This window comes from Cherax quadricarinatus, chromosome 58, assembly GCF_038502225.1.
Source record: "Cherax quadricarinatus isolate ZL_2023a chromosome 58, ASM3850222v1, whole genome shotgun sequence".
Taxonomy (NCBI): Eukaryota; Metazoa; Arthropoda; class Malacostraca; order Decapoda; family Parastacidae; genus Cherax; species Cherax quadricarinatus.
The window spans coordinates 13948508-13962221 of record NC_091349.1 but is presented as its reverse complement, the minus strand read 5'-3'; the positions used below and the strand labels follow the sequence as shown (position 1 = coordinate 13962221).

Sequence of the window (13714 nt, the reverse complement as noted above, 5' to 3'; positions counted from 1 at the left end):
GCAGTGGGGATGTCATGTCTGAGAGCAATGTGTGGTGTGAATATAATGCAGAGAATTCGTAGTTTGGAAGTTAGGAGGAGGTGCGGGATTACCAAAACTGTTGTCCATAGGGCTGAGGAAGGGTTGTTGAGGTGGTTCGGACATGTGGAGAGAATGGAGCGAAACAGAATAACTTCAAGAGTGTATCAGTCTGTAGTGGAAGGAAGGCGGGGTAGGGGTCGGCCTAGGAAAGGTTGGAGGGAGGGGTTAAAGGAGGTTTTGTGTGTGAGGGGCTTGGACTTCCAGCAGGCATGCGTGAGCGTGTTTGATAGGAGTGAATGGAGACAAATGGTTTTTAATACTTGACGTGCTGTTGGAGTGTGAGCAAAGTAACATTTATGAAGGGGTTCAGGGAAACCGGCAGGCCGGACTTGAGTCCTGGAGATGGGAAGTACAGTGCCTGCACTCTGAAGGAGGGGTGTTAATGTTGCAGTTTAAAAACTGTAGTGTAAAGCACCCTTCTGGCAAGACAGTGATGGAGTGAATGATGGTGAAAGTTTTTCTTTTTCGGGCCACCCTGCCTTGGTGGGAATCGGCCAGTGTGATAATAAAAAAAAAAAATTTAACTTTTTTATTTCAGGTCCATTGATTTTGACAGTGTTGATAACCGCCTGTATTGGACAGATATCAGTGTTAAGTCCATCTCTCGTGCCTTTATGAACGGGTCCCAGATGGAGCCTGTAATAGAGTTTGGACTTGCATATCCCGAGGGCATGGCTGTAGACTGGTTGGCTCGAAACATTTACTGGGCAGACATGGGGAACAACAGGTAAACTTCTCAAGTAATGTTTAAAATTTAAATATGTATTGTTTTAGTAGGTACTGGATTAATTAGCAGTGGTTGTATACATTATCCTAAATAAGTGCCTGAAAATTTATTTGAGGTTATTGAAGTGGTAATTTTTCTAGTTATTTTCACTGCAACCACATAAGTATTTAACAAATGGTAATCTGCTTTAAAGTGTGTGAAACTCTTATTATTCCCCTGAAGTGTGAAGGATGTTGGAAGTGGGTACTATGGTATTACTAGTGTTTACTGTAGCTACTAGTGTTTTCTCTCTCATTCAGTTACCTACAAATTTACAGCAAGGAAGATCCAGTCCTTAGAATATTACTCTCTCTCCCTCATAGCAGACATGAGCAAAAACAAATCTCTCGTGTTATCGTTTGCAAAAAATTGTCAGTTAAGCCAATATTTATAAAGAATTGAAAGGCACAGATGCAGATGAGCAAGGAGGCTTTAAAATGGGTAGGGGATGTGTAGATCAAGTGTTTACATTGAAGCATATATGTGAACAGTATTTAGATAAAGGTAGGGAAGTTTTCATTGCACTTAAGGATTTAGAAAAGGCATATGATAGTGGTTAGGGGAGCAATGTGGCAGATGTTGCAAGTGTATGGAATAGGTAGTAAGTTACTAAATGCTGTAAAGAGCTTTTATGAGGATAGTCAGGCTCAGGTTAGGGTGTGTAGGAGAGAGGGAGATTACTTCCCAGTAAAAGGAGGTCTTAGACAGGGATGTGTAATGTCACCATGGTTGTTTAATATATTTATAAATGGGGTTGTAAAAAGAAGTAAATGCTAGGGTGTTTGGGAGAGGGGTGGGATTAAGTTATGAGGAATCAAATACAAATTGGGAATTGATAGTTACTTTTTCCTGATGATAATGTGCTTTTGGAGGATTCTAAAGAAAAGTTGCAATGGTTAGTTGATGAGTTTGGGAGGGTGTGTAAAGGTAGAAAGTTGAAAATTAATATAGATAAGAGTAAGGTGATGAGGGTATCAAATGATTTAGAGAAAGAACAACAGGATGTTCCATTGGAGGGAGGGAGTAAGTAGGAAGTGATATTTGGGAGTTGACTTGTCAGCAGATTGGTTTATGAAAGATGAGGTAAACCATAGAATTGATGAAGGGAAAAAAAGTGAATAGTGCATTAAGGTATCTGTGGAGAGAAAGAACATTATCCATGGAGGCAAAGAAGGGAATGTACAAGAGTATAGTGGTACCAACACATTTATATGGGTGTGAAGCTTGGGTTGAAAATGCTGCAGTGAGGAGGTGACCGGGGGCAGTGCAGATGTCGTGTCTAAGGGTAGTGTGTGGTGTAAATATTATGCAGAGAATTCGTAGTGTGGAAATAGGAGGAAGTGTGGGGTTACTAAAAGTATTAGTCAGAAGGCTGAAGAGGGGTTGTTGAGGTGGTTTGGTCATTTAGAGAGAATGGAACAAAGTAGAATGACTTGAAGAGCATATAAATCTCTTGGGGAAGGAAGGCGGGGTAGGGGTCATCCCCAAATATGTTGGGGGGAGGGGGGTAAAGGAGGTTTTGTGGGCGTGGGGCTTGGACTTCCGGCAAGCGTGTGTAAGCATGTTAGATGGGAACGAATGGAAATGAATGGTTTTTGGGACCTGACGAGCTGTTGGAGTGTGAGCAGGGTAATATTTTGTGAAGGGATTCAGGGAAACTGGTTAGCCAGACTTGAGTACATGTACTGGAAATGGGAAGTACAATTCCTGCACTTTAAAGGAGGGGTTTAGGATATTGGCAGTTTGGAGGTACGTCTAAACTTTCATATCTGAGCGCCTCTGCAAAGACAGTGATAATGTATGAGTGATGGTGAAAGTGTTGAGTCATGATGAAAGCTTTTTCTTACCTTTGTAGTTTTTTTTTTTTTTTTTTTTTTTTTTTCACCCTGCGTCGGTGGGAAGCAGCCAATATGTTGAAAAAAAAAAAAGGCACAATATTGTGACTGGAACAATACACAAATAGCCCACACATGAGAGAGAGAAAGGAACTTATGATGATGTTTCAGCCTGACTTGGGCCATTAACTAGTAACTCGCTAGTTAATTGTCCAGGTTGTACTGAAATACTGTTATAAGTTTCTTTTTCCTTTGTGTGGGTTATTTGTGTATAACCCAATATTAAGAAAAAGCCAATATTGGTTTCTGTAAACAAATTGTGGTTACCTTATACTGTAACCATACTCTCTGAGATGCTATCAGGAACTAACTTTTTCTCTAAATTTCATTTAATATACAGAAAAGTCAATCAATTTTATTTTCATTTTTGTAGGGTCACCATTGAATTATGCATTCCCCCAGTGTTGATATTTATTTGTAATTACAGAATTGAAGTTGCAAGATTGAATGGAACATCAAGAAGGGTTCTCCTGTGGCAGAACATTGCCAGTCCAAAGTCCCTGGCGCTTGATCCGGGTCAGGGATTCATGTACTGGTAACAAATATTTTGGGTTTGTTTGAATCAGGAGTGCTTTTTCCAGGTACAGTGGGTCCCCCACTGGTGTTAATGCATTCCTGAAACTTTGAAGTTGATTACTCGGTTCTCCCAACCTATTTTCCTGTGTTCACTGATGTTACAATGAGACAGGCATTCTCAACCCATGATATTCATTATTTAATTCATTTTTTTTTTCAACAAAGAATATTTACCAATTGTTTTGCAGTAATACTCTCACATGCAGCAGGTATGTGAGTGTGTTAGATAGGAGTTAATGGAGACAAATGGTTTTTGGGACCTGACGAGCTGTAGGAGTGTGAGCAGGGTAATATTTTGTGAAGGGATTCAGGGAAACCGGTTAGCAGGACTCGAGTCCTGGAGGTGGGAAGTACACTTCCTGCACTTTAAAGAAAGGGTTGGGGATATTTGCTGTTTGGAGTGACATCTGAACTGTCGTACCTGCATGCCTCTGCAAAGACAGTGATTGTGTGAATGAAGGTGAAAGTGTTTTTTTTTTGTCACCCTGCCTCGGTGGAAGATGGCCATTGTGTTAAAAAAAATGAGAGCTCATTCGTGTTTAGATATTTTAGATTTAACCCTTTCAGGGTCCAAAGGCCAAATTTCAAAGGATGCACCAGTGTCCAAGAGTTTCCAAAAAATAATTTTGTTATTTTTTCTTATGAAATGGTAGAGAATCTTTTTCTGAAGGTAATAAAACAAAAAGTATGAAATTTGATGAAAAATTGACGAAATTATGCTCTTGCGAATTTTGATGTGTCAGCGATATTTACGCAACGGCGATTTTGCCGACTTTGACTCCCATTTTAGGCCAATTATATTACTCCAGTCAACCAAATTCTTAGCTACTTCACTAGTATTACTTCTTTTCTATCAATTGAGCACAAGAAATCGCCAAGTCAACTGTTTCAACTACAAAATAAACTGATTGGTAATTTGGCCAATTTAATGCAAAGTTCAAAATATTCTAATTTCAAAATAGGGTCCAGAATAAACAATGCAGGCATTCCTGGAACTAAACTAACATTTCCTCTATTCATTAGTTATGTTTTCAGGCTTTACAAATGAATTCCATTTTGATTTTTTATTCACATAATGAATTTTTATTCAAACTAAAAAAATAGAAGATTTACTTTTATGCAATACTGTAATAATTGTATAAATAATATCAGCACATTTGTGAATGTATATTAGACCCACCAGCTGGCGTGTATTAGACGTGTGGGATCATTTGTTTACTCTTGAACATCGGCAAAAATTTAACATTTCTGCTATTTTGAGCTTGGTTTCAACCCATTTCCATTACTAAACCAATCAAAATCATCTCTGTTTCTGTAATATATCTTCCAGTTCTATCAAATGAGACCAAGAAATCGTAAATTCAACTATAAAAAACATATGAAAAAACACTGCAAAGTTGCTGTTTTAATTGAAAATTACGGTCTCGTTTTTTTTCTCATTATGCACTGTGTGCTGCAGGATTTGTTTTATGTGGTGCACACATACCACATAGATGTATTCTCTCATATCTAGGCCCAAATTTACTGCCCACAGCTTATCAGAGTGAGCTGAGCTTATGGCGTAGATCTACGGTTTGGACCCACAACGTATAGCCGTAGATATATGGCACGGACCCTCAAAGGGTTAAACCTTGTAGTTCTGACGTGTTTCTGAAAGTTTATATATGTAGTGGACCCTCGTTTTTTGTAATACTTGAAAGTTGTAATTTTCAGAAATCGTAACTTTTTTTTTCATTAAAACATTGACTCGCAAATCGTCGTTTGACTCGCAGATAGCCGTTTGTCTGGGATGCATACGCACAGCCCCAAGCCGCCTCACACTCCATTCCCAGCCAGTGTGCCGTTGTTTATCAGTGAGTGAGGATGATCCCACGGGTTCATACGATACATTTCATAATATTCTATTCGTTTTAGTGCTTGCAACTGCTAAATAAGTCACCATGTCTCCAAAGAAAGCTTCTAGTGGCAGCCCTTTGGTAAAGAATGCGAGAAACACAGACAATTTAAGAAAAAGTGTGTAGAAAAATATGAAAGTGGTGGTGGTAGAGTGGTAGCAATTGTGATAATGGTAGAGGGTGGTAACAGTTGTGATAGTGATAGAGGGTGGTAGTGGTAGAGGGTGGTAGTGGTTGTGATGGTGGTAGAGGGTGCCTTCTTCAGTGATTCTGCTAACTCCTCCAGTGTTGTTGGAGTTATATAGGGCTACAGAAAACACCGCCACCTCAGCTGCTGCTTCACCACCATTATGGACGGCTCATGCTCAAAGTAGCCCTTATACACCCAACAACAAAAACAGAACACCTCTTGTGACATTCATAATGACTTATTTTATTCATTCTAGAGTATATTCCATGTTTCTGTGTTTTTAATATTGTTTATTATGTCAGATTAGTTGAATTGTGATAGATAAATAAGCCATAGAGTTGATATTAATGTCATATTCTCCAAGACTCATGAAATCGTAATGACACGATTGCAAACAAACCATACCATGGTCTGGAGTTTTGAGACACTCTGACCGCGGGTTCAAATCCCGCCCCTGGTAGGGTTCATATTCTCCAACAATAAACTCGCCTCCCCTCCCTCTGCCCGTCTGCCATACACCAACAAGAATCTTCAGTAAAGGTAAGTGTGATGTTAAATGTTCATTTATACATTTTATTAGTGCTTTACATTTATTTGGCATTCTTTTCTGCATGTAAATCTATATTTAAGCTAGGGAAGTGACCCCTGAAGTGACCTAGAGTCCTTAGGAGGGGGATTCCCCTTCCAAACAATAACCTCTCTTCTCTCTCTCTCCTCCTCCTTGTCTTCCATTCATCAATAACTGCCTTCATTAACCCTTTGACTGTCGCAACCCCCAATCCTGAGGTGTCTCCTGGTGTCGCAAAATTTAAAAAAAAAAAATTTCTTATGAAATGATAGAATCTTTTCCCGATTGTAATGACACCAAAAAAACGAAATTTGATGGAAAACTGACGGAATTATGCTCTCGCGAAGTTAGCGACCTCGGCGCTATTTACAAATCAGCGATTTTGCCCACTTTGAGCCCTATTTTCGGCCAATTCCATTGTTCCAGTCGCCCAAACTCATAGCTTTTTCTTTAGAACTCCATTTTTTCTATCGATTGAGTACAAGAAACTGCCCATTACCGATTTCAACTACCTAATAATGTGGTCAGAAATTTGCAATTTGGCCAATTTCACGTAAACTAAAAAATATGACAATTTCAAAATAAGGTCCAGAATGAACAATGCAGACATTCCTGGCTCTAAAATAACATTTTCTTTGCTCATCAGTCATGTCTCCAGGCCCCTCTGCTTTCTATTTTGAATTTTTATTCAAACAAAAATAGAAGATTTACTATTATGCAGACTACTGCAATACTGTAATAATTGTATAAATAACATCAACCCATTCATGACTGCATATTAGAATGGCTAGTTGGACATTTATTGGACAATGGCATCATTTGTTTACTTTTGAACATTGGCAAAAATCAAACATTTCCCCTACTTTGAGCTCCATTTCTAGGTTCTTTTTATAGTAAAATCAATCAAAATCACCTCTATTTCTATAATATGTTTTCCATTCTATCAAATGAGACCAAGAAAACGAGAATACAACCATAAATACTATACGAAAATAGACCACAAAGTCGGCATTTTAATTAAAAAAAAATACGGTCTGAGTTTTTTTTTCTCATTATGCACTGCGTGCTCCAGGATTTTTTTTTATATGGTGCACACTGACCACACAGACCCATTCTCTCACATGTGGGCCTACCAGCTTTCTCCTGCTTGATTTGAAGCCGCTAGAATTTATGAGTATATATACGTCAAACATGGTACCTCGTAAGACGTATATATACGGCCGCGACAGTCAAAGGGTTAAAGGTAACTGTCATGTTGAATGTTCATTCTTTTATGCATGTAAATCTATCTTTAAGGTAAAAAAATTTTTTTTACTGATATTTTTGGGTGTCTGGAATGAATTAATTGGATTTACGTTATTTCTTATGGGGAAAATGGACTCGCAAATCGTCAATTTCGATAATAGTCACACTCTCTGGAATGAATTAATTACGAAAAACGAGGGTCCACTGTACATATATTAGTACAGTAGACCGTCGTTTAACACGGTTTTTGTCTTGCACATTATGGTCATAGCACGATTGAAGAATTGCAGCATATTTTTAACGCGTAAAATTAATTTAACAATGTTGCAGGAGGTAAAACATTTTGAGTGCACGGTTGCCCGTGGGGTGGGATGGGCTACTGCTATCCCCTGCCAGCATCAGCCACCCCCACCATCCTCCCAAACTTCAGCTCGGTTCATACGTGTGTTGGACAAACTTGTGCCAGTAGCTCGCTGTGTTTGTTTAGTTACGTATTAATTGCCATATCTTAAATCTGCCAAGCAATCATGGCACCCAATAGGCATACAAGTATTGCTGAAAGTAGCAAGAAAAGGTTTAAGCATTTAAGTCTTAGAATTAAGAAAGAAAATATAGAGATATTAGATGAGATAGCCTGTAGCCGGAATGAAGCGTCATTTTGTACACAAAAAGAATGAGGTAAATATGAGTTTGTGTGATGACTGACTGACTTAACTGACTTGACTGACTGACTGACTGACTTGACTGACTGAATGGCTTGAATTACTTGCTGAATGACTTACTGAATGACTTGACTGACTTACTGAATGAATGACTTGGCTTACTGAATGACTTACTGATTTGACTGAATAACTTACTGACTTGACTGACTTATTGAATGACTTAAAGCTAGACTTTTTCACTTTTTCACAATCATCGACAAACACCAGCACTCACAATTTAAGGGAAGACATACCATTATTTCTGTTGCATTTGTAGTCTTAAGCAGTAAAAACAACATAATACATCATGACAGTGAACTACAATTACATATTCCTTTTATTTTTGTAAGATCTGGAGGTCTAAAAAAAAGTTTTGGCTTTTTGGGGGCTCCCAGGAACGCAAACCTATTTTTCCTTAAGTTCTTCAGTTTGCCTAACACGGCGTTTTCAGGAATGTAACTACCGTGTTAAACGATAGTCTACTGAACTTAAATTATTTGGATTCTCTTCATAATATATCTCAAGGTGACTTTGCCTCTTATTCCTTCTCACAAATACATTTTAAGAGGTATATAATCCACCATTTAACCCTTTCACTGTCAAAGTTCAAACAAAAAATTACATCCTAAAATTGAGAATCAAATTTGGCAGTCTGGGCACAGTGTACACACCAGTGATTTCACCCACTTTGAGGCCTGTTGTAGGACAATTCCATTGCTCAAACTGACTGACTTCCTGGATATTTCAGTGGTGTGCCTTTTGCCTATTTAACCCTCAGAACTGACCTATAAAGTGTGCAGAAGTCTGTAATTCCAATTTTACTCAAAATTCATCACTTTTCAGTTTGAAAAACAGTTCAAAATAAACGCTGTAGGCATTGCAGGTACAAAAGAAAGCTTTCCTTCCTCTGTTTATTAATTGCATCCCTGAGCCTCTCCTCTGTAACACTTGTCCTGCAGTTTGAATTCATTGTCACACAAAAAAATTGATGTTTGCCCTATTTCTCGGCTAATAAAATATAAGAATAATTGATAGTGATTCAGGACATCAAAGTAATTGACACAGACCTAGTAAAACCCATAAAATTGATTGGGAGATGCTGACTAGCCTTGCTAAGGAAAATACCAAAACTTGAATATTTCAGAAACTTTTTGAGGCCTATTTCAAGCCACTTCTGGTCTGAAATTGTTGAAAATTGTCTCTATTTTACTAGTATTTCTTTCATTCTATCAATTGGTATCCAGAAACATCCAGTGAAATCATGAAAGCCACCTTAGAGCATACCCTAAAGTTGCTATTTTAAACCAAATACTAGGTCAGGGGTTAGTTGTTCCAATCATGCACTGTGGGGTAGGTGTGTTTTTATACTGTGCACACCCACCACACAGACCATTTTCATGTCTAGGTCAAAATTTATTGCTTGCAGCATAATTATGGCACTCAGTAACAAAGATCTGCATGATAGTGAAAGGGTTAATTTATAATTACAAAAATATTTTTCTATTTTCTCCGTAGGTCAGAATGGGGAGATGAGCCAAGCATATCTCGTGCCCATCTAGATGCTTCACAACCATCTCCTATTGTTACCAAAATGGGTCGGGCAAATGGCCTTACTATCGATTTCAAAGATAGTCGTCTGTATTGGACAGACATTGACAATTTTCTTATAGAGAGTAGTGATTTAAATGGTCATAACAGAGAGGTAAGCTTTTTATTTTTTAATAATTTAGAACTTGCATGAAATTAGCAGTGTTTTTGATTATTGAATATTTTTTTTTTTTTTTGTTTAACAAGTCGGCCGTCTCCCACCGAGGCAGGGTGACCCAAAAAAAAAAGTAAATCCCCAAAAAGAAAATACTTTCATCATCATTCAGCACATTCACCTCACTCATACATAATCACTGTTTTTGTAGAGGTGCCCAGACTACAACAGTTTAGAAGCATATATCTAAAGAGATACACAACATATCCCTCCAAACTGCCAATACCCCAAACCCCTCCTTTAAAGTGCAGGTTTTTTTTTTTTTTTTTTTTTTTTTTTCAACAAGTTGGCCGTCTCCCACCGAGGCAGGGTGACCCAAAAAAGAAAGAAAATCCCCAAAAAGAAAATACTTTCATCATCATTCAACACTTTCACCACACTCGCACATTATCACTGTTTTTGCAGAGGTGCTCAGAATACAACAGTTTAGAAGCATACACATATAAAGATACACAACATATCCCTCCAAACTGCCAATATCATGAAAATAACCGGTTTCCCTGAATCCCTTCACTAAATATTACCCTGCTCACACCCCAACAGCTTGTCAGGTTCCAAATACCATTCGTCTTCATTCACTCCTATCGAACACGCTCACGCACGCTTGCTGGAAGTCCAAGCCCCTTGCCCACAAAACCTCCTTTACCCCTTCCTTCCAACCTTTTCGAGGACGACTTCTACCCTGCCTTCCTTCCCCTACAGATTTATATGCTCTCCATGTCATACTGCTTTGATCCATTCTTTCTAAATGACCAAACCACCTCAACAACCCATCTTCAGCCCTCTGACTAATACTTTATTAACTCCACACCTTCTCCTAATTTCCACACTCCGAATTTTCTCCATAATATTTACACCACACATTGCCCTTAGACAGGACATCTCCACTGCCTCCAACCTCCTCCTCACTGCAGCATTTACAACCCAAGCTTCACACCCATATAAGAGTGTTGGTACTACTATACTTTCATACATTCCCTTCTTTGCCTCCATAGATAGCGTTTTTTGTCTCCAAATATACCTCAACGCACCACTCGCCTTTTTTCCCTCATCAATTCTATGATTAACCTCATCCTTCATAAATCCATCCGCCGACACGTCAACTCCCAAATACAGTGGACCCCCGGTTAACGATTTTAATCCGTGCAAGAGGGCTCATCGTTATGCGAAATAATCGTTATGCGAATGAATTTTCCCCATAAGAAATAATGGAAATAAAATTAATCCGTGCAAGACGCCCAAAAGTATGAAAAAAATTTTTTTTTACCACATGAAATGTTAATTTTAATACACACAAACTGAAAAAGGCATGCACAATTACATGACACTTACTTTTATTGAAGATCTGGTGATGATTGATGGGATGGGAGGAGGGGAGAGCATTATCTTCTTACTGTTTAGAAGGGGAATCCCCTTCCATTAGGACTTGAGGTAGCAAGTCCTTTTCTGGGGTTACTTCCCTTCTTCTTTTAATGCCACTAGGACCAGCTTGAGAGTCACTGGACCTCTGTCGCACAACAAATCTGTCCATAGAGCTCTGTACCTCCCGTTCCTTCAAGACTTTCCTAAAATGGGCCATAACATTGTCATTGAAATAGTCACAAGCACGGCTTGCAACAGCTGTGTCAGGGTGATTTTCATCTATAAAGGTTTGCAGTTCAACCCACTCTGCACACATTTCCTTAATCTTTGAAGTAGGCACAATGGATTCCACAACTGGCATAGGCTTCTCAGGGTTAGCCCCAAACCCTTCAAAATCTTTCTTAATTTCCATACTAATTCTCACCCTTTTTACCACAGGGTTGGCACTAGAAGCTTTCTTGGGGCCCATGGTCACTTATTTTCCAGAAACAGCACCGAAAATACTGTAATAATACGAAATATTCCGAGTGTATGCTTGGATGTTACCGCGGAGGCTGGCTGGTAAACAATGGGACGGAGCGGCACATGTGAGGCTGGCTGAGGGCACATTGGACGCGTCTCGGACGAAAATCGGTATGCGGGTTTTTAATCGGTATGCGCGGCAAAAATTTTGCGATAAAAGTAATCGTTATGCGGAAAAATCGCTATGCGATGCCATCGTTATGCGGGGGTCCACTGTATCTGAAAACATTTACTTCTTCCATACTCCTCCTCCCCAATTTGATATCCAATTTTTCTTTATCTAAATCATTTGATACCCTCATCACCTTACTCTTTTCTATGTCCACTTTCAACTTTCTACTTTTACACACACTCCGAAACTCGTCCACTAACCTTTGCAATTTCTCTTTAGAATCGCTCATAAGCACAGTATCATCAGCAAAAAGTAACTGTGTCAATTCCCATTTTGTACATGTATTTAATTCCCCATAATTTAATCCCACCCCTCTCCCGAACACCCTAGCATTTAATTCTTTTACAACCCCATCTATAAATATATTAAATAGCTATGGTATTTTCTTTTTGGGGATTTTCTTTCTTTTTTGGGTCACCCTGCCTCGGTGGGAGACGGCCGACTTGTTGTAAAAAAAAAAAAAAAAAAAAAAAAGCTATGGTGACATTACACATTCATGTGTAAGACCTACTTTTACCGGAAAGTAGTCTCCCTCTCTTCTACACACCCTAACCTGAGGCTCACTGTCCTCATAAAAACTCTTTACAGCATTTTGTAACTTACCACCTATTTATTTATTTATTTATTTATTTATTTATTTTATGTCTTTGCAAACAGTACATTGAGATTTTGTATTTACAATAATGGGTTGCAATGCAAAGAGAGCCTCTATTATGCCTAGGCATTATGGGCCGACTCAACATTATTGGCTTACAGACTACTTAACACTAAGGATTATATCATAGTTGCACAGTAGGATAGTAATTATTTTATAGTTGAACAGTTGATTATTAATTATAAGTGAATCAAAATTTGTATAAGACAAAAGATAAAATCATCTATTCAAAAATGCTTTTTGTGAAAACAATAATTCAATTATATTCCTGTCAACAATGGATAAAAGGTTCAAAGTGATTGTTGGAGTTATGATGTGGGAGAACATGAGTGAGTATGTGTGTACTGAGTATTAGCGTTTAGTCTAGGGTGATTAAGTGGCTTTTGAGAAGAGTCCTAAATTGATTTTCAGACTGGGTTACTTTAATATCTTCTGGTAATGAATTCCATATTTTAGAGCCCTTTATGTGCATAGAGTTTTTACACAGTGTGATATGGACACAAGGTACATCAAAAAGAGATCTGTGTCTTGTGTTGTGGTCATGTGTCCTGTTTAGGTTGGAGAGGAGAAGTTTGAGTGTAGGGTTTAAATTTGCATGTATTGTTCTGTGTATGTAGTAGGCACATGAATAAGTATGGATGTTCTTAATGGTGAGCAGATTCAGACTTCTGAAAATTGGTGGAGTATGCTGGCAGGAGTGGGAATTTATCATTCTTACTGCTGCCTTTTGCTGGGTTATTAGGGGTTTTAGGTGATTGGATGTTGTTGATCCCCATGCACAAATTCCATATGTAAGATAAGGGTATGTGAGTGAATGGTACAGTGCCAGGAGAGTTGATTGTGGAACGTTGTACCTTATCTTTGATAGTATGCCTACAGTCTTGGAGATTTTCTTGGTGATTTGTTGTATGTGTGTCCAGAACTTAAGGCTACTGTCAAGGTGGATACCTAGGAATTTTCCCTCTGTGAGTCTTGTGACTGATGATCCGTTTAGCGTTATGTTAATTGGATCATTTGCAGCTTTGTTTCCAAACTGAATGAAATAGGTTTTATCAGTATTCAGGGTAAGTTTGTTAGTCATCATCCAGGCAGATATTTTCTGCAATTCGGTATTGACTGTGTTTGGGTGGGAAAAGACATATGTAGTGTCATCTGCAAATAATATGGGTTTGAGTAGTTGTGATGCATTCAGTAGATCATTGATGTAGATGAGAGAGGAGTGGTCCAAGGACACTTCCTTGTAGGACTCCTACTGTGATTATTTGGGTGGAAGAGTTTGCATCATTTGCATACACATATTAAGTTTTGTTACTAAAGTATGATT

General features: G+C 38.5%; 1 protein-coding gene across 2 annotated transcripts in view; it reads left to right on the top strand.

The window, feature by feature from the left end:
- arr (low-density lipoprotein receptor-related protein 6) overlaps positions 1-13714 on the top strand; it is a 172474-nt gene that overhangs the window by 108735 nt on the left and 50025 nt on the right. For both annotated transcript variants that reach the window (XM_053790208.2, XM_053790209.2), the window contains 3 exons: positions 620-808; positions 3170-3277; positions 9433-9619. In XM_053790208.2, the coding sequence (XP_053646183.1) occupies positions 620-808; positions 3170-3277; positions 9433-9619 (484 nt within the window). The remainder of the gene's footprint in view (positions 1-619; positions 809-3169; positions 3278-9432; positions 9620-13714) is intronic.